Below are 23,518 nucleotides of genomic sequence, written 5' to 3' on the forward strand. Positions count from 1 at the left end.
AACAGCAAACCTCCTACCTGCTGCTCTCACCTGTCATTGGATGTTACTCACACCTAATAGGAATGTAAGACAAAGCCAGGTGTGGTGGGGCACCCTTCCCTTAATCTCAGTGTTCAGGGGGCAGAAGCAAGTGGGTCTCTGAATTTGAGGCCAGTCTGTTGTACAGAACAAGTTTCAGGCCAGACAGCGCCACACAAAGAAACCTTGTCTCAAAAAAAAAAAAAAAAGACAAAACAAGCAAACAAAACCCCCACAAGAATGCAAGTTAAGGCCGGGCGTGGTGGCGCACGCCTTTAATCCCAGCACTCGGGAGGCAAGAGGCAGGCGGATTTCTGAGTTCGAGGCCAGCCTGGTCTACAAAGTGAGTGCCAGGACAGCCAGGGCTACACAGAGAAACCCTGTCTCGAAAAACCAAAAAAAAAAAAAAAAAAAAAAAAAGAATGCAAGTTAAGGCCTGAAGAGATGGCTCAGTGGTTAAGAGCACTGGCTCTTCTTCCTGGAGACCCAGGTTCAACTCCCAGCACCCACATGGTAGCTTACAACCATTTGTAACTCTAGTTCCAGGGGATCTGATGCCCTCTTTTGGCCTCTGCAGGTACCAAGCACATTGATTGCACACAACATAAGATAGGCAAAAACGCTCATACATGTAAAAACTTTATTTTAAAAGCAATGGTCTGTGTCCCCAGTGCAGTTTTTATTCCTCGTCATTGTGTCTAGAATACATTCATGACAGATTTAAAGTCTTTATTCTTTTCAAATATAAAATCAGGCTCTTCCCAGGTAGTACATGAGGCCCAGGAGAAGAATCAAAAAGAATCACATTGCTAAAAGGAATAATTCCACACCTGCTACCTGCCTGTCCCCTTCTCTCCCATCTAAGGAAGCAAAGGGCAGAAGTCAGGCTCAATCAAGGTCAAAGGCCCAGCTGGGTAAATGTAAACTGGAAGACTCCAGCAGGCAGCAGGAAGTCGAGGTCTTGTCAGTGCTTGTCAGTGGGGCGGAGGCTCAGAGCCTGGCGCCCCAGGGGTCCTCGGCGAGCATTGGTGGCCAATCTTTGCTGTGCCAGGAAGGACTGGGCATGGGCAGGAGCGTGCTCTTCCCCAGCCCGATGCTCCAAGGCCATGCCCTAGAGAAATGGTATAATTGGCAGGGTAACATGTGACCCTGGTATGACATCTATGACCCACATGCCCTCCCTGGGGCGGAACCCACTCACCATGCTGTACCAGGCACTGATAAGCAGCTTTTCCTCCTGTTCCTGCCGTCTCCGACTCTTCTCATAGTCCATCTGCCAGGAGACAAGAGTCAGGGGCTGGGTGGGGCTGAGGGCCGCATGGCATGATAGGATGAGGATACCCACCTCCATCTGCCGTATCCGCAGGTTCCGCTCCCAGAGCTGTGACCTCAGGGTATGGAATTCTGGGGACACCACAGTGGGTGGTCTCTGCTTGGGTTCCAGGGTCTGAATGACCTAGGAATTGGGAGGGGGGGAGCACAGGAGAGCAACCTTCATTATAATAATAGTGACATTTTGCAGTCCTGGGGACTGATTGTTCCTAAGGCCTCATGCATGCTAGGCAACACAGCTGTATTACTAGCATCATTTTGTTTTGTTGTTTGAGACGAGGCTCAGTCTGATCAGGCCTCAAACTTGTGATCCTCTTGCCTCTGGGTCACAGATGCCACCACACCTACCTCTACCTCTACCACCTCTACCACCTCTACCGCCTCTACCACCTCTACCACCTCTACCTCTACCTCTACCTCTACCACCTCTACCGCCTCTACCACCTCTACCACCTCTACCACCTCAACCACCTCTACCGCCTCTACCACCTCTACCTCTACCACCTCTACCTCTACCTCTACCTCTACCACCTCTACCGCCTCTACCACCCCTACCACCTCTACCACCTCTACCACCTCTACCTCTACCACCTCTACCTCTACCACCTCTACCACCTCTACCGCCTCTACCACCTCTACCACCTCTACCTCTACCTCTACCTCTACCACCTCTACCGCCTCTACCACCCCTACCACCTCTACCACCTCTACCACCTCTACCTCTACCACCTCTACCACCTCTACCTCTACCACCTCTACCACCTCTACCGCCTCTACCACCTCTACCACCTCTACCTCTACCTCTACCTCTACCACCTCTACCGCCTCTACCACCTCTACCTCTACCACCTCTACCACCTCTACCTCTACCACCTCTACCGCCTCTACCACCTCTACCACCTCTACCTCTACCTCTACCACCTCTACCTCTACCACCTCTACCACCTCTACCTCTACCTCTACCACCTCTACCGCCTCTACCACCCCTACCACCTCTACCACCTCTACCACCTCTACCTCTACCACCTCTACCACCTCTACCGCCTCTACCACCTCTACCTCTACCTCTACCTCTACCACCTCTACCGCCTCTACCACCTCTACCACCTCTACCACCTCAACCACCTCTACCGCCTCTACCACCTCTACCTCTACCACCTCTACCTCTACCTCTACCTCTACCACCTCTACCGCCTCTACCACCCCTACCACCTCTACCACCTCTACCACCTCTACCTCTACCACCTCTACCTCTACCACCTCTACCACCTCTACCGCCTCTACCACCTCTACCACCTCTACCTCTACCTCTACCTCTACCACCTCTACCGCCTCTACCACCCCTACCACCTCTACCACCTCTACCACCTCTACCTCTACCACCTCTACCACCTCTACCTCTACCACCTCTACCACCTCTACCGCCTCTACCACCTCTACCACCTCTACCTCTACCTCTACCTCTACCACCTCTACCGCCTCTACCACCTCTACCTCTACCACCTCTACCACCTCTACCACCTCTACCTCTACCACCTCTACCACCTCTACCGCCTCTACCACCTCAACCACCTCTACCTCTACCACCTCTACCGCCTCTACCACCTCTACCACCTCTACCACCTCTACCTCTACCACCTCTACCACCTCTACCTCTACCACCTCTACCACCTCTACCGCCTCTACCACCTCAACCACCTCTACCGCCTCTACCACCTCAACCACCTCTACCACCTCTACCACCTCTACCACCTCAACCACCTCTACCACCTCTACCACCTCAACCACCTCTACCTCTACCACCTCTACCTCTACCACCTCTACCACCTCTACCTCTCTCTCTCTCTCTGTATGTGTGTGCACACGCGTGCGCATATTTCTTCGTACAGAATCTCAATATGCAGCCTGGCTGACCTCAAACTCAGAGTTGTTGCTGCCTCTACCCCCCTAGTGCTAGGAATAAAAGATTATAGCACCATGCCCGGCTCATTCTGTCTAAGCCTGCAGAATAGTTGGGAACACAGAGCTGAGCCACCCAGGCCCCTTGCTTTGGCTTCATGTTATATATTTACTTTTTTTTTTTTTTTTTTTTTTTGGTTTTTCAAGACAGGGTTTCTCTGTATAGCCCTGGCTGTCCTGGAACTCACTCTGTAGACCAGGCTGGCCTCAAACTCAGAAATCCACCTGCCTCTGCCTCCTAAGTGCTGGGAGTAAAGGCATGCGCTACCATGCCCGGCCTTACTTATTTTTTGGAATGCTAGGGACTAAACCCAGGACCTCCTGCCTGCTAAGCAAGTATAGTTAGTGAGCCAGATACCCAGGCACATACCTATATGCCTACCCTGGTTGGTAGATTTTAGATAAGCACTCTATCACTAAGCCATGTCTCCAGCACCTTATTTGTGGATTTGAGGCAGAACAGTGCTATGCCACCCAAGCTTCATTGCAGACCCTTTGACACGCTAAGTACAATGGATTTGACAGCCCTTGGCAGCAGTACCACGCAGAAGCCTATGATATGACATGGTATGGTGTGCAGGTGTGGATGCAGAGGGCAGAGACACACAAACTGGCAGGAGGCGTGAGCTGAAGGGAAGCACACAGAGTAGGATCTAAGGTAGGAGAGTAGACACCAGCATCCTCACCGTGCGTGCCTTGTCCACGTAGCGGCGGTATCGTTCCTCCATGGCCCGCAGGTCTGCATCCTTCTTCTGCAGACTGTCCTGTAGCTCTTCGATCCGCCGAGCTGCTGAAGAACAAACAAGGGCCCCCCAAGTTCCATGCTGCACTCAGGGCTCCCTCTAGCCCTGGCTACTGCTGGGCCCTACTTACTGCTGCTGTCAGTGGGAGGCTCCAACTCCTCAATGTATTCTCGTTTCCTCTGCAGCTCCAGGTCAGCCTCATGCAGCTTCTGCCTGTGGGCATGGAAGCAGTGGGGTGACCTCCCATCCATCCATCCATCCATCCATCCATCCATCCATCTGTCCGTCCACCCATCCATCCATCTATCTCCATCCATCCATATATCTGTGGTGTTGGAGATATAATCCAGGGCTTTGTTCTCTGCCATGAGCACCCCACTGAACTCCAGGCTGATTCTCTATAGCAGAGACGCACTCCTGGCCCACTGGTTCCTTCTCTTCTATCAGCAGTAAGTCAGAGGCCTCCACGCTGTCTAATCATCTCCCCATCCTGTGATCGCCAAAGTGGTCTGGTTCTCATCATTCCTTTATCCCTAGCCATCCTCTTCCACTTTTTTTTTTTTTTTTTTTTTTTTTTTTTTTTTTTTTTTTTTTTTTTTTTTTTGCTGTTGTTGTTGTTTTAAGACAGGGTTTCTCTGTGTAGCCCTGGCTGTCCTGGAACTCACTCTGTAGACCAGGCTGGCCTCAAACTTCCACCTGCCTCTGCCTCCTAAGTGCTGGGATTAAAGGCCTGCGCCACTACTGCCCTGCCCTCTTCCACTTTGGTTTTTTTTTTTTTTTTTTTTTTGGTTTTTTCGAAACAGGGTTTCTCTGTGTAGCCCTGGCTGTCCTGGCACTCACTTTGTAGACCAGGCTGGCCTCGAACTCAGAAATCCGCCTGCCTCTGCCTCCCCAGTGCTGGGATTAAAGGCGTGCGCCACCACGCCCGGCACTTTGTTTTTTTTTTTAAAGATTTATGATATGTAAGTACACTGTAGCTGTCTTCAGACACAGCATAAGAGAGCATCAGATCTCATTACAGATGGTTGTGAGCCACCATGTGGTTGCTTGGAATTGAACTCAGGACCTCCAGAAGAGCAGTCAGTGCTCTTAACCACTGAGCCATCTCTCCAACCTGCCTCTTCCTCTTTGAGCACCTTGGTTTCACTCTCTCTCTACCCAGCAGACAGGTGCTTTGGTTTTTAGGATGTATTATGTGTGTGCCTGTGTGGGGCTGAAGGTATGACACACTTGTGTGTGTGCTTGGGGAAGCAAGAGAGGGTGTTGGACTTCCTGGAGCTGGAGTTACAGGTAGTTGTGAGCTACCCAACATGAAAATAAAATATTTTTTTCTTTTTTTTTCGAGACAGGGTTTCTCTGAAAATATATTTTTTAAAGACTTATTTATTTATGTATTTATTTAATGTATGTGAATTTATGGTCACTGTCTTCAGACACACCAGAAGAGAGCATCAAACTCCACTACAAATGTTTGTGAGCCACCATGTGGTTGCTGGGGATTGAACTCAGGACCTCTAGAAGAGCAGCAGTCAGTGCTCTTAACCACTGAGCCGTCTCTCCAGCCCTCCTCTGTACTCTTAAGAGAACTATCTCTCAGAGGGCGGGCAGATCTCTGAGTTCAAGGCCAGCCTGGTCCACAGAGTGAGTTTCAGGACAGCCAGGCTACACAGAGAAACCCTGTCTCAAAAAACAAAAAACAAAAAAAAGAGAGAGAGAGAACTATTTCTCAAGCCCCATAGATATTTTTACTTCTTGTAGCACTAAGGATAGAACCTAAAGGCCTTGTCCATACGAGGCCAGTGCTCTACCACTAAGTCAGGTAGTCAGGTGTGATATATATATCATATATTACACAATAAATAAATAAATACCATAATGTAATGACTATTTATGTAGCATTATATATGTTTTATAATAACACACACATATAGACATACTTTTTTTTTCTGAAACAGAGTCCCAGGATGGCCTTGACCCCCTGCCCCTCTTCCGTCTACCTCCTGAGTGCTGGAATCACAGGCCCATACGAGCATCCTCTACTTTTTCTAAATAAGATTCCGAGCCAGACCCAGTGATGCATGACAGGAAGGAGGCTGAGGCAGGAGGATTACAAGCCCCAGGCCAGGCTGAGCTACAGGGAGAAATTGTTTAATAATAATACAAAGTAGGGTGTTAAGATCCGCTTGCTGTTCTAGTGGAGGACCCCAAGTATAATCCACATGGTGGCTCACAAATACTTTTTTTTTTTTTTTTTTTCGAGACAGGGTTTCTCTGTGTAGCCCTGGCTGTCCTAGCACTCACGCTGTAGACCAGGCTGGCCTCGAACTCAGAAATCCTCCTGCCTTTGCCTCCCAAGTGCTGGGATTAAAGGCGTGCACCACCACACCCCGGCAGCTCACAACTATTCTGTAACTCAAGTTCCAGGGTTAGGAGGCTTCCTCGGGACTCCATGGGATCATGTGCTACACAGACATGCAGGCAAAACACTCACACACATAAAATCAGTACACTTAAAAAACAAGCACAAGCCGGGCGTGGTGGCGCACGCCTTTAATCCCAGCACTCGGGAGGCAGAGGCAGGTGGATTTCTGAGTTCGAGGCCAGCCTGGTCTACAAAGTGAGTTCCAGGACAGCCAGGGCTATACAGAGAAACCCTGTCTCGAAAAACCAAAAAAATTAAAAAAAAAAAAAATAAATAAATAAAAAACAAGCACAGCCGGGCGTGGTGGCGCATGCCTTTAATCCCACCACTCGGGAGGCAGAGGCAGGCGGATTTCTGAGTTCGAGGCCAGCCTGGTCTACGAAGTGAGTGCCAGGACAGCCAGGGCTACACAGAGAAACCCTGTCTCGAAAAACCAAAAAAAAAAAAAAAAAAAAAAAAAAAAACAAGCACAGGATCACCCTTGAGATCAAGACATGTTAGTACACACCTTCTATCTTAGCACTTGTCCCAAGAGTTCCCACCCCAGGAGTGAAGGTTCTCTGCACTTACAGATGATCCTCCAGCTTCCTCTTCAGCAGGGTGGGCTGGGGAAGAGAAGCAGCGGGGAGTGAGGGGACGGGGACAAGGTCTGAGAAGCTGTGCAGGTAACAGTGGTGCGCCTCCCTGGACCCGTGGTACTCACAGTGGCCTTCTTCAGGCATCGGGCAGCAAGGGGGGAGGGAGAAAGGGGGATTACTGGGGAGCACAAGGGAGGGCCAAGCAGGGAGGAGTCAGACACTCACGTCCTCAGTCTTGCCCCCCTGCTCCTGCAAGGCCTTCTGTAGCTCTTCCACCTGCGCCCTTAGCTCCGACAGCTGCTGCTGGTTCAGCCTGGCGGGGAACAGTGCTCAGTGTTTGCGCTTGGTTGCGCTTCCAAACAAGAAGACAGGCTCTTACCGTTGCTGTGCTTCCAGCCCATGGCGTGCACGGTTGGCCTCCTCCAGGTGGCGCTGCAGTTCCTCCTGTCGCTCCCGGTCTGCGGCCTCCTGCTGGCACAGTCTCTTGTTCTCCAGCTGAAGCCGCACTAGCGTCTCTCTGAGAAACAGGGGAAAGTGAGAGTAGGGCTGCGTCCTAGTCAGACTATTAGATGAAACTCTGGGCTGAATGCTGCTTCGCAAAGAACCCAGCCTGCCTTGGGGTAGGAGTACTGAGGACCTAGCATGGACTCCGATGGCTTAGGCTCTGGGAGCTGACCTGGGTGTGGTGGGGGAAATCAAAGAGGGTGGGGCTCCAAAGGAGGTGTGTGGGGGTCAGGGATTAAAACACTTGCATCCAGCTGTGGAAACAGTAAGAGCTGGGATGGGGGTGACCAGAGCAGAGCAAAAGGAACTGCACAGTGTAGGGGCACCAGTGATGCCCCTGGTCCTCAGATCAGAGTAAACAGGGCTAAAATGTAAGAATTTTGCACCTGGAGCAAAGCTGTATTCACTACACATTAATTTATGTTCTGAACACGGATCTTGGAGATGGAAAGCCCCTGGAACAGTAAAGCCCTTAGCCAGGTCAGTGCTTGTACTGTAAGAGTGCGGCTGAGGGAGAGCCTTGTCTGGCCTGGATGGGTCCAGAGCCTTAAAAGGTCCCAGCATACCTGAGCTCTGCAGGCAGGATCTCTGCTGCTAAGTTTTCCAGGCCAGAAGGGGTAGGATCCAGGGAGAGATCTGAAAACAAGAGATCTTCAGGTTTCTACACATCCACAGTCTCCATCCCTGGGTTCTCTTTTCAGGGAGCATCTTTGAGGGGTCAAGTACAGCCCCAGCCCACCCCCAAGCCAGATCTGAAGCTCACCAGCCTGAGCCAATCCCCTGGGTTGCAGCTGGGCGCAGCGGAGCTCCTCATTGGCCTCCCTCAGGGAGTCCCTCTCAGTCAAAAGCCGCTACAGGGGCAGATGCAAGATGTCAGGTAAACCTCCTGGAAGATGGGCTATCCCAGGATGCACAGGGTAGAGCCTGGGCTGCAGGGCTTCAGCCTTACCTCCTTCTCCTTTGTCACCAGGTCACACTTTTCCTCTAGGTTTCGGCATTCAAACAGCCACTTCTCAGCCTTCATGGCCTCTTCCTGCCACTGGCCCTGCAACTCTTGCACCTGCAAGATAATTCAATTCTGAGCTGAATTTCCTGGAACCCTCGTGGTAAAAAAGAGAAAACCGGGCTGGTGAGATGGCTCAGTGGGTAAGAGCACCCGACTGCTCTTCCGAAGGTCCAGAGTTCAAATCCCAGCTACCACATGGTGGCTCACAACCATCCGTAACGAGATCTGGCGTCCTCTTCTGGAGTGTCTGAAGACAGCTACAGTGTACTTACATATAATAAATAAATAAATCTTTAAAAAAATAAAAATAAGCCGGGCGTGGTGGCGCACGCCTTTAATCCCAGCACTCGGGAGGCAGAGGCAGGCAGATTTCTGAGTTCGAGGCCAGCCTGGTCTACAAAGTGAGTTCCAGGACAGCCAGAGCTACACAGAGAAACCCTGTCTCGAAAAACCACAAAAAAAAAAATAATAATAATAAAATAAAAAAATAAAAATAAAAAGAGAAAACCAACCTCTACAAGTCGTCTTCTGAACCCCACCTGCCCACTCACACACAGATACCCAAACTCACACACAAAATATAACTTAAGAAGTTGGGGGCTGCCGGGCATGGTGGCGCATGCCTTTAATCCCAGCACTCGGGAGGCAGAGGCAGGTGGATTTCTGAGTTCGAGGCCAGCCTGATCTACAGAGTAAGTTCTAGGACAGCCAGGGCTACACAGAGAAACCCTGTCTTGGAAAAAAAAAAAAAAAGGAAGAAGTTGGGGGCTGGAGAGATGGCTCAACAAATAAGGGCCCCCGCTCCTCTCTTCCAGAGGATAGGGGCTCGATTCCCAGCACCCATGTGGCGGCTCACAACTATCTGTGACTACAATCCCAGGGGATCTGATGCCCTCTTCTGGCCTCCATGAGCACAAGATGCACATGTGGTGCACAGACATGCATGTAGATGAAACACCCGTACACAAGAAATTATTTAAAGAAAGAAAAAGAGTGAAAGGGAAAGCCATGGGGACAGCAGAGATGGAAAGAGAGGCAGCAACCAAGCAGCAGAAGAGGGAGTGGAACCAGAGGGCCCGGCCAGCGCCAAGAAGTTGGGAGGAGGGGTGATTAAGAGAAGCGGTGGGGCTTACAAACCCAGGCAGGGGAGGGGTGAGTCTAGTAACACAAGGCTGCAGAGCCTTGCTGTGAGTGAAGTGAAGTGATGGGGCGGGCCGTTAAGGGGTGGAGCTACGAGCCGTGCCTTACCTGCCTGCGCTGAGCCTCGAGCTGGGCACGCAGGGATCCTGCACGGCGCAGCTCTTCTTCCAGCTGCCGCGTGCGCTCCGCGTGGCCTGCATTTCGCTCCTCCAGCTGCCGCACCTGCCGCCGGAGCTCTTGGAGCTCGCCCAGGCGACGACGGCAGCTGTTCAGAGTGGCCTCCAGCTGCCTTGCACGTTCGGAAGACTGCCTGAGAAAGGGATAGGGAGTGGAAAACTCAGAGGCTGGCTGGGAAGTTGGGCTGGGCAGGGAAGGGTGTTCAACCTGAGGGACTCGGGTTCAAGCTGAAAGCATCAGTCAGGTCTGTAGTGTCGGTAGGGGTCATTAGGGAAACAGGTTACGAAGAACTGTGAGATAGCAGAGTGATAAGGACACTTTGGGGTCGCGGGGGAACTGTGAGGAGTCTTCAGAATCGAGGTGGGATGGTTCACCAGGTGCATTAACATTCTAAGAGTGTTTAGGGTTACAGGAGAGGTCTTTGGGGATACAGAAGGCACAGTAGATTCACAGGGGCTGCAATGATATAGTCTTAGAGGGCATCCTTGAATCCAGAGGCATGATGGGATCCAAATGGTGCACTGGGGTCTGGAGAGTGTTAGGAGGGGTTGTATTTGTCAAGGGTGCTGTAAGGTATGGACTGATGGCAATGTAAAACCAAGGGGGCTCCACGGATCCAGGGAGTCTCTCAGGAAACATAATAAGTTCAGGACAGTGCAGTGGGCCTAAGTGGCATGGTGTGGCTCAGGGTGTCATGTGGAAGCCTGCGACATATTGTGTATAGGTCCACTTAGCATCTGGGAATTGAATGTGCCATAGCACTAAGGGGGCATTTTGTGTCAATGCTGCAGATATGTGATGGGCACTGGGGACCTGCCACCTACCGCAGCTCATCCATCTCATCCTTTAGTGCTTGTGCCTCCTGGGATAGGCTGGTCAGTGCCTGGTTCCGTTGTTGCAGCTCAGCGACCTCGCGCTCCAGTTCCAGGCAGCGTAGCCGATCATCTTCCCGGCTGCTCTCCAGCCTGGGGTGTCAGGGGGAAGATAAAGGAGGATGCCCTTTGGCCCCAGTGCCCTGGCCCCACCCATTCCCACCCCCACCTCCCGACTGACCACACCTGAAATTCTCCTCTTGGAGTTGTTCTAGCTGTGACTGCAGAAGCAATAGCTTCTTAGCCGTGAGGCCCGGGGCACTCTCCACTTCCGACCGGCCCACTCTCTCTCGTAGGGCAGCGTTCTCTTGTGCCAGATTCTGCTTCTCCTCTGAAAGGAGCAAGAGCTGTGGGCAGGGGAGATTGGTGAACGGAAGCGCAAACCAGGTCTTACGCAGATAGGGTTTACGCAAGCGGCCCCACCCACCTGGCGCTCCAGATCCAGGTAATGTTGCTGAAGATCATCACCCTCTTCCACCTCCTCACTCAGGAAATAGTACCTGCGGGACTGAGAAGGGTAAAGGGGGGGATAGAAGATGAAGGACTTGGGGATCCAGTCAGAAGGGAGTGGGAAAGTTGTGATGTCTAAGGATGCTGGGGAGGGGTTAAGGAGCCCCAGGATTTAAGACTGGGCTGGGGTCCTAAGAATACGGAAGAAGAATAATTTTCTAACCATTGGGATGTGGCAAGGGAAGAGACTAAGACTCCAAGACTGGGAGGGTTGATTAAAAGCTCAAGGATAGCAAGCCCCCTTATCAGGTGTTCAGTTGTAATCTCAGCTACAAGCCAGGCAGTCCCAGGAGAATCAAAAGTTCACCCCTGCTGTCTGGAATACCTAAGGACAAGCCTTTCCGCCTCAGCAGCCCAGAGAACCAGTGGTGGGGTCGAATCTTTTACCAAGTTTTGTGATCATTACCTGTGTATCAAAGTTCCCGTAATTCTCTGGTGACAGGGAATCAGGAGTGTCTTTGGTCATGAGCTGTGGAAGGGGGCATTATGGTAAGCTAGGCTCTCCGATACAACCTTCAAGGTTTCTACAATTCAGCCTAGGAACCTCTTCCCTCCTCTTCCTCTTCCCCAAGGCTAGTTTTTGCCAGATAACTCCTGCCCAGAGGCTCCTTCCAGTCCAGAAAAAAGACCACAACTTTGGAGGCTGCTGGAGTCTGACTGAGAGCTGACATATATAAGACCTGGCCTGCTGACTTCCAGGCCGAGGCCTAACCTTACCATGCAAAGCCAGGTCTGTGCTCACTTGCTTCTACCCTAGAAATAAATGTCCCCTCCCCCGACCCTTCTGGATGTCTGCACCCACCTCCTGGATGGCTTCCATCACTACATGTTGAACAGACTCCTCCAGGGTCATAATTCTTTGGATATACTCTGGGGATGAAGGTGAAGGCGAGAGGCTGAGACCAGGGATGGCTTGGAGAGGAAAGAGCATTTCCTCAGGGTATCCTCTGGGTGCTCTCAGCTTCCTCCCCTCTAGCCCTCCTCATACCCTGTTTTTTCTCACAACTGATAGCACAGCCCAGTACCAACTGAAGCAGTTTGCCGAGTTCTGCAGGATTTGAGAACTCGCCAATGAGGCTCACATCTGGGAGATGCTGATCTGACACAGGGTGCCCCAGAACCTGAGAACACAGAGAGAGGGAGGTTTCAGGGCTCACAGACTGAACCCTGACTCCCAACCCAGCCCATAAATTCCTTTGCAGTTACTCACATTCTTCGAGTATTCCACCAAGCTCTGTAAGATCTTCTCCAGTTTCCTGACCTGGTGACGCCAAGGAGTTATCGATGCATGCAGGTCTACAGCAACTCCCACCCCAACCTATCCCCACTTCTTCCCTGTCCCTCAATTTTCATTCCCTGCTTATCACACCTTGTTGTCTGACCCTGTTCTAAATATCCTTCTCCTCTAGAGCTAAACTGCATGGTCTATAGTGTCTACCTGACTGTCTTTATTCACAAGTCCCAGAATGCAATGGCTTTCACTCCCTGGCCCAACTGCCGCTATCTTTCACTTGGATGCCTGCACCCACTGCTTCTCATCACCCACCTTTGTTGAATTGGGTAGAAGTTCTGGTGATCAAATCCAGGGTCTTAGGTATGGTAGACAAGGGCTTTTCCACCGAGCCACTCCCTGGTGCCTTACTATTCTCCTATTCTGTTTCCAGCCCTGAACTGCTGGAGTCTGGACCAGCTGTGGTCTGCTGAGCCCCATTCCCAACCTTTCATCTCCTACTCTTGCTACCTGCGCTGCATCTCTTCCCAGGCAGCCAAGGGCAGCTTCTAAATGGCTTAGCCAGGCTGTGTTTTTCCATTCCCTGCCTTTCCACAGTACTTAGAGTCCCTGCTAGGAATGGTGGCACCTGCCTTTAATCCCAGCACTTGGGAGACAGAGGCAGGTAGATTTCTGAATTTGAGGCCAAACCTGGTCTACAGAGCAAGATCTAAAACAGCCAGGACTACACAGAAAAACTCTGCTTCAAAACAAAACAAAAACAAAACAAAAAAAAAAAACCCCAAAAAACAAAATAATCACCTACCCACCTCCCATCGCTATCATGACCCTCCTTTTGCTGTCTTCATAGGTTTATATGAATTTGTTTTCTTGGGTTTTTTTTAAGATTTATTTTATCTTTTAACTATATCTGTGTGTGAGAGTGTGTATGAGTGTGTGTATGTGTGTGTGAGAGACAGAAAGAAAGAAAGAAAGAAAGAAAGAAAGAAAGAAAGAAAGAAAGAGAGAGAGAGAACATGAGGATGCCTGCAGATGCTATAAGAGTCAGATCCCCTAGAGCAGTTACAGGTGGTTGAGAGCTGTTTGATGTCTGTGCTGGGACTCGAACTCAAGTCCTCTCTGGAGAAGCAGTAAGTTCCTCTGGAAGAACAGTATTCATTCTTCCAGTCCAGTTTTGTTTGTTTGTTTGTTTTTGTTTTTGTTTTTTGAGACAGGGTTTCTCTATATAGCCCTAGCTGTCCTGGAACTCACTTTGTAGACCAGGCTGGCCTCGAACTCAGAAATTCGCCTGGCTCTGCCTCCCGAGTGCTAGGATTAAAGGCGTGCGCCACCCGCCTGGCCAGTTTTGTTTTTTGAAGCAGTATGTCATGTGGCTCAGAATGAGTTCTAACTTACTGTGTAGCCACCCAAGTTAACCTTGATGTCCTGATCCTCTGGCTTGCTAAGTACTGGGACTCCATGTGTGCCACATGGTCTGGCTACCCCCGCCCATCCCCCCCAGTATACCGTGCTACTTGGGATTGAACTCAGGACCTTGTGTAGGGTGAGCAAATTCTCTTTTGCCAACTATATCCCTGGCCTTTTTTTTTTTTTTTTTTTTTTTTTTGGTTTTTCGAGACAGGGTTTCTCTGTGTAGCCCTGGCTGTCCTGGAACTCACTCTGTAGACCAGGCTGGCCTCGAACTCAGAAATCCGCCTGCCTCTGCCTCCTGAGTGCTGGGATTAAAGGCGTGCGCCACCAACGCCCGGCTATCCCTGGCCTTTTTAAGGTTTCGAGAAGGGATGATGGATGGTTTACCACCCTCCTGCATTAACACACCACGATAGCTGGGATTACAAGCATTTGTCAGCACACCTCTTGGAAGTTAACATGTGTTGTGTGTGTGCTTTTGCCCACATCATAAGAATGGTGGCAAGTTTTTTTGTCCTATTGTGGGTACTCGATATAAAAAACAAAAATAGCTTGCTGATCACCAGACATCTGGCTCTCTTCCTGACAGGACTGCCTGTCCATCACACAGGACATGTATCTAGCTTTCCCTTTGCCATCACCTCCTTAAGTCCTCTAGTTATTCCCTAGTCATGAGTCAACCTGTCACCTTCAACCTCCAGCTGGGGCTTGGGTCCTCTGAGATGCCCTGGAGCCATGCGTCGTTGAACCAGGAAGGGTCTCTAGGGGCAGAAAGGTGGGATGAGCAGGCTGGGGAGCCCTTCAGGATCCTCCCACTCAGCCGCCACACTCACATCTGATTCAGCACATGGGCTATGGCGAGTCCGCTGCTCAGGTCCTGGGGACTGGCACAGGGGGGCGAAACTTGGAACGTCTGCAACTAAAGGGGGATGACGGAAGGGCAACAGGAAAATTGAGGACCTGGAATTGCAGACTTTTTCCCCAGCCATCAGACATTTCACGGGGTTAGAAAGGCATTAGCCTGTAGCACCAACATATCACATCTTCGGGGGCGTGACTTCTACACACCTAGGCAAGGACGGGGCGTGGCTTCATTTTACCTATCCTGGCAAACCCTGCAAACCTAGGTCAGGGCGTTACCATCAGTCACCTGGTCCCCACTACTAACATGTGACCAGGCCTGTCCCTCCAGAGGGGCGTGGCCTCACCTGGTCTTTTCGCTCAGGCCTGCCCACGTGACAGACGCAGGTGGTCAGGTCAGAGTCCAACGGCCCAGCAAGCCTACGACCTATTCCTCCTTCCAGCTCCAAAACCGAGGAAAGAAGACCAAGACAGGACGAGAAGAGAGGGCGCACACCTGACCCAGCCCCGCCCCCCGACCTACCCAGGTGAGCAGAGACCCGCATAGCTCGGCCTTGTCCACACTCATGGCTCCGGATCGAATTCGATCCGGGCCAAGGAGCCCCGGCACGCAGCAGCAGCCTCCGGGTCCGCCACCAGCGAGCGCCCGAAGCCTAGACCTCCCGCTCGGCCTAGAGCGCCGCCCCGCTCCACCCCGCCCCCTAGCCATAGGCTCCGCCCCAGACACGTGATCTCCTCCCATTGCAAACACTTGCCTCCCCGCCTCGCCATTTTAGATGCGGGGCATAGGCAAGTGCACATTCTGCCGCAAGGTGTCAGTCTGGCTCAGTCCTGCTGCTGGGAAGAGTGGTGACCTCCACTCCTCGCGGCTTCTCTTTATGTAGTGGAGTGGTCCTCAAGATCCTTTTAAGGCGGATCTACCGCACCCAGTTTCACAGGCACTTTAATGGTTTCCCCCCAAAGCTGAAAGAAATCCTCCGGTTTAGCCGCGTTATGATCTGAGCCTTTCTTTATGTGGGCGCAGAGAATAATAATAAATCCTGTAGTCGTGGAGTGAGAGGATCTTAAAAGCGTCTTCCCCAGAGAAGTGATTCTGGCTGGAGTCCTTCAGAAAACTCGGGTATGGTTGGGAGCAGGTAGGGTCAAGTATGTCCTGAGTAAAGGACATAGCACTTGCCCAGCCTGGGGTCTCCTTCCAGCGAGATACTCTGCTCCTTCCCAGCCCCGGGTGCTTTGAGCATCTTCCTGCCTTAAAAAACACTCGACCTGGCCAAAGCTGCGGGTGACCTGAAGCCCACCAGGGGGCGCGCAGAACGTAGGAACGCATCCTTCTGGGAAAAGGGTGCGTCCACCGGTTGAGCCGGTTTAGGGGAGTGCAGAGAGCTTAGAATTTTTTGACAATAAAGTCTCAAGACATCATTTGTGGAGTGCTTACTGTTTTCAGACTTTCCAGTAAGTTATATATCTACAGACAAATAAATGTTCTCCACGACCCTAGGAGACAAGGGCTACTTTAATTCCCCGGTTTTGTTTCTTAATTTTAGAAACTGTATTATTTAATTATTTTTTTAAAAAATCCTCCGCTTTGCAAATGAGTAAACAGCGGCTACAAAGTACACCGGCTTTGACGCCAGGGGTAAAGCCCAGACCACGCCCTTTGACCCCTGGGTCCACTGGTAGCCCCTCCCCTCTCTGGCGGGTGGGGTAATGTGCTGTAATTAGAGGCTATTAAATGTGCCCAGAGGGAGGAGTGGTGCCGGCTCTGCTTTGGGGCGGGTTCAGGTCGGAGGGGGGATAATGTTCTGCTTCCATCCAGGCAATGAGCCGGGATCCAGTCCAGCGACCCTGTCCTGGTTGAGTGAGCCCAGCGACATCAGCCACCCGCCCTCTATCTTACTAGAGTTGTTAATCTACTACAGACACTCGGTTGCAACCCACTCAAACTCTCAACTGCACACACCAGAGAGCCTTGGAGGCTGATTCACACTTCCACAAACCCTCACGCCTTGTTTTCCAGATTCCCGTCCCGAGATCCTGTGGAAAGGTATAGAAGGGAATGTGCTTCGGACTGGACTGGGCACGGGGGCTGCCAACTGGCTCCCCATCCTCCATCCACCAGAGTTGATGCCCCACAGTGGGAACAAAGCTATGCTGTCCTACACACAAACACACACTGTTACCAGTTAGCATGATTGTTGCAAGAATGTGTGGCTGACATTCTGGGACACAAAAATTTAGGGTGAAGGTTGCATTGCAGGGATTTTGAAGTTTAGGAGAAATCTGAGAATCCAGGTATGGGAAGTGACTTAAGGTGTTTCAGTGTTGGTGTGATATCACAGGTGTCCAGATGTTCAAGAAGTCAAGATTTAAATGAAACTGGGAGGCAGAGGCAGGCAGATCTCTGAGTTTGAGGCCAGCCTGATCTACAGAGAGAATTCCAGGACATCCAGGGCTACACACAGACCCTGTCTCAGAAAACAAACAAACAAACAAACAAACAAACCAAAACCCAAAACAAAACAAAAGATTTAAATGAAGCTTGGGAGCTGAGTATGACGGTGCTCCTGCCTTTAATAGCAGCACTCCAGAGGCAGAGCCGGGTGGCCTGCCATGAGCCTGAGGCCAGCTTGGCCTACATATTGAGTTCCATGATAGCAAGGCCCACATTAGAGAGACCCTATTTCAAAATAAATAAATAAATAAACACATAAGGAAACAAATAGTGAAGATACTCCACTCTCTGACGGGGAAGAAGTTATAATCTTCCACAGGGTCAGCAAGAGTCCCATCTTTTAGGGGGAAGAAAAGAAAGCTTTGGTGTTGGCAACAAGGCAATCTCTTTTTACAACCAAGGAGCAATGCTCTGGATATAAGTGCATTTAATTCTGCAAAAAGAGCCACAAATCCTTCCTTTGAGACTGACTTTGCATTTAGAAGGATGCCGACCCATTTTAGGTGTAGGGAACCTCCAAGTTTTCAGAGATCTGAGGGCTCCCATTTATAGGAACCTAGAGTCCCTGCTCTACAAGTTTGGAAGCCTCTAGCTGGTTTGGGGACCCCACCTTGAACATGTTTCCAGGAACAGCTGGACCCAGCCTGGGTTGTACTGCTGGGAAGTGAGTGACTCAACCCCTCCCTAAGGCCACAGCTGGACCCCAGCCCATCCCCTTCAGCCTGCACATCTGGATGTTGATCCAATCATCACAGCTGGGATGGGGACCCTGGGTTCCACAACCAGAGGACAGTACCCACCCACCCCCCATTAGTATGCAAAATTCTCTGTGAATTCCATGTTCCATTGGCTTGGGGACTCTGACAATCTTCCCATACCTGATTACTGCAGTTCTGCTGGAGCTCCTATCCTGTTCCCACCTCTCAACACTGAGTATCTAAGTCCAAGGGAAGTGTGATCCTATCTGCGTAGGTGCGAGGTGGTGGATCTATGATTGGGTTAGCCTCCACTTGTGTCTTGGGATCCTGGAGTTTGTTCAGCTGAGTGTGTGTGTGTGTGCGCTTTGATGGCTGTCAGGAAGTTCAGGGCATCAATCTGCATAATACACAAGTTTAGAAGACGAGTGTAGGGGCTGGAGTGGTTGTTCAGCAGATGAGGTCACTTGTTGCTCTTGCAGAGGACCCAGTTGGATTCCCAGGATCCACATGGTGGCTCACAACCATCCATAGCTTCAGTATCAGGAGATATGGCATATTTGCACCAGGCACACACATGCATGTAGGCCAACACTCATGCACATAAAAAAAATGAATCTGAAAAAGAAACTTAAGGAAAAAAAAAAAAAGCTGGCCGGGCGGCGGTGGCGCACGCCTTTAATTTCAGCCCTTGGGAGGCAGAGGCAGGTGGATTTCTGAGATTGAGGCCAGCCTGGTCTACAGAGTGAGTTCCAGGACAGCTGGGACTACACGGAGAAACCCCGTCTCGGGGAAAAAAGAAAGAGAGAGAAAGAAAGAAGAAAGGAAAAGGAAAAAAAAAACAGCTGGACTTGGTGGACTTGTAATCTTCGCGCCTGGGAAGGTGAGACAAGGATCTAGAGTTCATGGAAGGTGGAGGTGAGTCCGGACTGCCTACGACGACGACTATCTGAGAAGCACAGTAAGCTCTGCGTATGGTGGCATTTGCTTTTAATCCCAGCACTCAGAAGGAAGCACTTGGCTTTGTGAGTTTGTGGTGAAAGCCTGGTCTATATAGTGATACCCTGTCTCAAACAACAAACCAAACATATGCTTAGCCAGCCTTGGTGGTGTACACCTTTAATCCCAGCATAAGGGGTCAAACATCAGCGGAATCTCTTGTTACCAAGGAGAGACTGGTCCTTTTGGGTCACTCTGTGTTATTTATTCCGGGTATGAGAAACGTGTGTCTCAGGTTGGCATTAAGATCTATGTCTGTAATCATACCCTGCTGCTTTGTCGTTCTACAATTTAGTAGAACCCGTGTTTCTGAGTAGAGAAAATGGACTGTTTTATTAGGCACTCTAATTATTTCCAGCCATTGTTTTTCTGTGATAATACTCTCTTATCATAGGTCCTGGCTTATCATACCCCTTTAACAAGCAAAGTATCTCTGCATGTTGCCTGTGATAACTCGGTAATGACATGGCTGTCTCTACCATGTGTCTCAGCCACAATTTTCATGTGAGGGGTACTTGTCCAAATCCCAGGTGACAGAGGCTTTGCTTCGATGATTTGCCATTATATAAAAGCCTGTGTGTTCATATGGCTATGTAATTGCCTGTGTGCATACGGCTGTTTGCCTATCTACCACACACTTTATATGGCTAAAGTGCTGAGCAACTCTGCTTCTAGGTTTAAGAGGCTGTGTGACTGTGTGACCCTGTCTGTCCATGATCGCAGGGCTTAGCTGAACAAGAATTTCTACCATAGTGCAGCAGGTGTATCCTGTGTCCTTGTGACACTGTGGGTCAGAATTGTTTGTGACCTTGTATGTGGATGAGGGTGTCAAAGTCACACCAGACAACCAACTCAGTGGAGGGATCCACATGCGCACCACTGTCGCTGTCTACGGCTCTCCTCTGGGAGAACTCCACCCCGCATTGCGGGGGCGCGTGCGTCGTTCGTGACGTGCGACACGAAGGAGTTCGCTGCGTGCGTGGAGCCCGACGCGGTCTTGCGTGCGAGTACAAGCCGGGGGTGGGGTGGCTGTAAGCGTACGTGAGCGCGCGGGGGCAGCCGCGGGAGCGCTGGGGCCCAGTGCTACGGAACCAGAGACTCTGGAGCGCAGGTGAAACTGGCAGGGGGACTGCCGTTAACCCCTTCCTGCCCGACCCGAAACTGGGGCCCCAGGGCCGAACGAACGGGGCCTTCCCCAGCTCGCTGGGCGGGGCAGTCCCTGCTGGGAAGACCTTCCTCTAGTGAGCCGAGACTCCCCCCCCCCGTTGCTATGGAAACAGCTTCCTGGCTCAGCAGGCGCTTGCTTCCTCCCGCACTGCCCTTCCTCCCGCCAACCATGTGCTTCCCACTCCTGATCTCGGCACCGCAGGGCTGGGGGTCAGAAAGGCCAGGGCGTGCGTGACTCAGGCCAGCCCTGGGGTCCCCAGACCGCATTCGGCCTCACTCCCCCTGCTCTGCCTGAGTGACTCATGCCTCGCGGCTTTCCCTGTGTATGACTCAGGCCCCTGAGGAGGGAACTTTGGGACCCCCCTCCGGGTATCCAGGACCAGGAATCAAGTTCTGGAGACCTCGAGTGAGGGGTTACACCTCCCGAGACAGGAGGCCGGGCGGGCGTCCCCTTTCGTTGGCCATTGCGAAAGCCACTGGAGACGCTTCCCCCATCCTTGAATTAAGAGATCCTCCCCCGACCTAGCTCCGGGAACCCAGTGCCCCCGCCCACCAGCCCACAGGAAGTTTTGGCAGAGCCTATCGTGGCAATGAAACGGTTAAAATCGTTTTTCTTATTCATTTCATCCAGGGGCTTTTTTGACTCAGAACAAGCGGGTACTCCCTTGAAAGCCTGGCCTCATGGGGACTAGAGCTCCTACTGTACCCCACAGACACCCAGCTTAGAAGGGAAGGGTGGCTGTGGGTCTTGTGAAGTCTCAGCTGCGTTCGATTCAAATCCTGTCTCTTCTCTCGCTTGTTTTCCCATCTGAAAACTACGTCCAGCTCTTTGAGTTGTTGTGCTGATTAGATGAATAATAGATGGGACGCTCTGAATTCAGAGCTGGACACAGAGGTAGGGAGGGGTGCCTCAGACCTAGATGTCCAGGTGCCCAGCAGAAAACACCTACTCTGTGCCCCACCCACGTTCTCTGAGGCCATGGGGTTCATTCTGTCCACCCCTGCCCCGGGCTGGCACCCAGGAAGTGAGAGGCGGGGCAGGAATGAGGCGGAACCTGTTGGGCTAGTCCCTTCCCCGCCCCCACCCTCATTCTCATGCCCTGACATGGACCCCCCCCCAACGAAACAGCCCCACCCCCCCGCCACCCTGGACGCCTGGGTCCTGACCTGCGGGTGGCCGGAAACAGCGTCTCGGGAACATCCTGTGGACTGCTAGCTGGACAGACAAGAGGGTCAGTCCCTCCCAGGGCAGGGCAGACATAGGCTGGGGGCAAAGTAAACATGCCCCAGGGTGGCTAGACTGCGGGGGAAGGGTTGAAGGGGGGTGCTATGCAGGAATGTACACACATACACATACACGGTCACCCTGAGAGAGCCTGTCCAGAGGAACAAACCTCTGTGGCACAGGCCACTGAGACATCTAGCCAGGGACACACACACAGGGAAAGCAGACATCCATCTGGGCAGTGGCAGGTATAGTGACTCTGGCCAAGTCAGAAACAAGGCTCTGGAGATGTAGCTTAGGGTTAGAGGGAAGAAAGAGAACTCAAAGGCATCCATCCACAGGTCAAAAAGCAGGCAGAGGGGGTGTGGATGTAGCTCAGTGGACTAGCAAGCATGAGGAGGCAGTGGACTCAACCTCCAGAACTTCAAACAAAGCACGCAGTCGGGATAGGTGTGACCCAGATAAACCAGCTCTGCACACAGGCTGGGTATCAGCACAGAGAAGTGCACATTCGCAGTTTGACATTCCCAGAAAGGATAGATGCACACTGAGAGCCTCTAGACCACATGTACAAGCAATATCACTACTATACAGAAACAGGAGAGACAAACCTACATCTACAGACAGACAGACAGAAGTGGCACAGTCACCTACATACCATGTCAGAAGGCCCCAGGCACCTATCAACATCACTGTGGCACATTCATTTGGAGGTGAAGACTTACATACAATCACCTTGGGGTTTTTCTGCGTTTTTTTGTTTGTTTGTTTTGGAGGCAGGATCTCACTGTGTAGCCCTGGTTAGCATGAAACTCAGTTTGTAGACCCAGATGGCCTAGAACTCAGAGATCCACCTGCTTTTGACTTGTGAGGCCTGGGATTAAAGGCCTGTACCACCATACCTAGCCATAGTCGTCTCTTAAGTAGACCTAACCAACAGATGCAATACAACACAAGGGGTTCAGAGACACATTCTCAGATGTGGTCTGAACAAACAAGTAGCTAATGTAGACAAGCAGAAACAGGCTACATCCCAGCAGTTTTGAATACACGAGAATGGAGATACCCTGACAGAAGTTGTGGCTAGTCACACAGACTGTTCATGAGCACACTAGGTATTTATGCTCTCTCACATACACATATAGCCAGCCACAGATCACATAACACACACAACACAGACACAAAACAGACCAACCAGGCCCCTTTCTCTCTCTGTCTTTCTCTCTGTGTCTTTATCTCTCTGCTCTTTCTCTTATAGGCACAAACACACACTATGAAAATCAGACATAAGGTGTGTTCTAACCCCCTGCCCCTGACTATGTTTGGAGTATATACATAGACATAGCTGGTCTATATGTGCAAGGTAGGGTGGGGGTGCGGTGGTCAAGCAGTTACAGGCTATACACATACACACAGAGACTAGCCATGTATTGCATATAAACATAAAAGACATTTCACACACTTAAGGCAAAACACATACCTTAAACACTCACAAACTAGACACAAAAATGTTAGCCATATGCATGCCTAGAATAGAGCCCTCTGTAGCCTATCCAATAGACCACACACACACACACACACACACACACACACACACACATCTCACCTTCACCCCATCCACACACAAAGCAGAACTGAACTCTCACAAATAGGCTCACACCCCCTGCAGGGTTGGACCAACAGGCAAACAGAAGCCCAGAGCAGGCCTCATGCGCTCACACAGGCCCTAACAGGCCAACCACACGTACACACCCCCCATCCACCCTTTGCTGAGGTTCTGCGGGACCCAGAGATCCTGGCACTTCCTCTCCCAACATCACCCCTACTTCCCTGATGTTCTCCCGCTTCCTCTGCTGGGCAGGCTCAGTTGTTTTACTTATCTCTCTCTTAAAGGGGACACCTTAGAGCTCAGGCCCCCAAGTCTTTGGCAGCTGTGTGGGAAACTCCCTCTGGGCCCTGTTGAATCAGTGTGAAGATAGAGGAGCATGTTTCCAAGAAGACACAGCAACTTCCTCTCTAGACAAGGGGTGAGGGACCCCTAAAACCACAGAAGTAGGGGAGGAGGGTGACTGGCAGTCTGGGGCATCCTAGAGAAGACCTCTGGAATTGATCCTTAGCTTCTTGTGGCGCAGCCACCAGTCCCCACCCAGGGCAGGGCCTCGGGACTGGGTGCTAGGACTTGTGGGTTCCCGCCCCAGCCTGCCTGCTGCATGACTC

General features: G+C 51.3%; 1 protein-coding gene across 3 annotated transcripts; it reads right to left on the reverse strand.

Annotated features, from left to right (window-relative positions):
• Window positions 1-644: 644 nt before the first annotated feature.
• On the reverse strand, window positions 645-15,446 carry Hook2 (hook microtubule tethering protein 2). 3 transcript variants are annotated; one of them, XM_021170421.3, is made up of 22 exons: window positions 15,287-15,440; window positions 14,736-14,821; window positions 14,591-14,663; window positions 12,472-12,522; window positions 12,250-12,382; window positions 12,064-12,131; window positions 11,668-11,730; window positions 11,179-11,259; window positions 10,938-11,098; window positions 10,704-10,844; window positions 9,811-10,012; window positions 8,506-8,616; window positions 8,320-8,407; window positions 8,123-8,192; window positions 7,432-7,569; window positions 7,278-7,365; window positions 7,045-7,079; window positions 4,183-4,265; window positions 3,996-4,096; window positions 1,364-1,474; window positions 1,220-1,291; window positions 645-1,129 (listed from the first exon to the last, which is right to left on the reverse strand). In XM_021170421.3, exons 1-22 carry the CDS (start codon window positions 15,329-15,331, stop codon window positions 983-985), a joined length of 2,148 nt encoding a protein of 715 aa, XP_021026080.1. In that variant the 5' UTR covers window positions 15,332-15,440; the 3' UTR covers window positions 645-982. The 3 variants fall into 3 exon arrangements, with proteins under 3 accessions (XP_021026080.1, XP_021026079.1, XP_085699863.1); XM_021170420.3 differs by having other exon boundaries at window positions 3,996-4,099; XM_085843737.1 differs by lacking the exons at window positions 12,250-12,382; window positions 12,472-12,522 and having other exon boundaries at window positions 15,287-15,446.
• Between the last annotated feature and the right edge of the window lie 8,072 nt (window positions 15,447-23,518).

Source organism: Mus caroli, unplaced genomic scaffold (assembly GCF_978045245.1).
Source record: "Mus caroli unplaced genomic scaffold, Mus_caroli_1 scaffold_10, whole genome shotgun sequence".
NCBI lineage: Eukaryota > Metazoa > Chordata > Mammalia > Rodentia > Muridae > Mus > Mus caroli.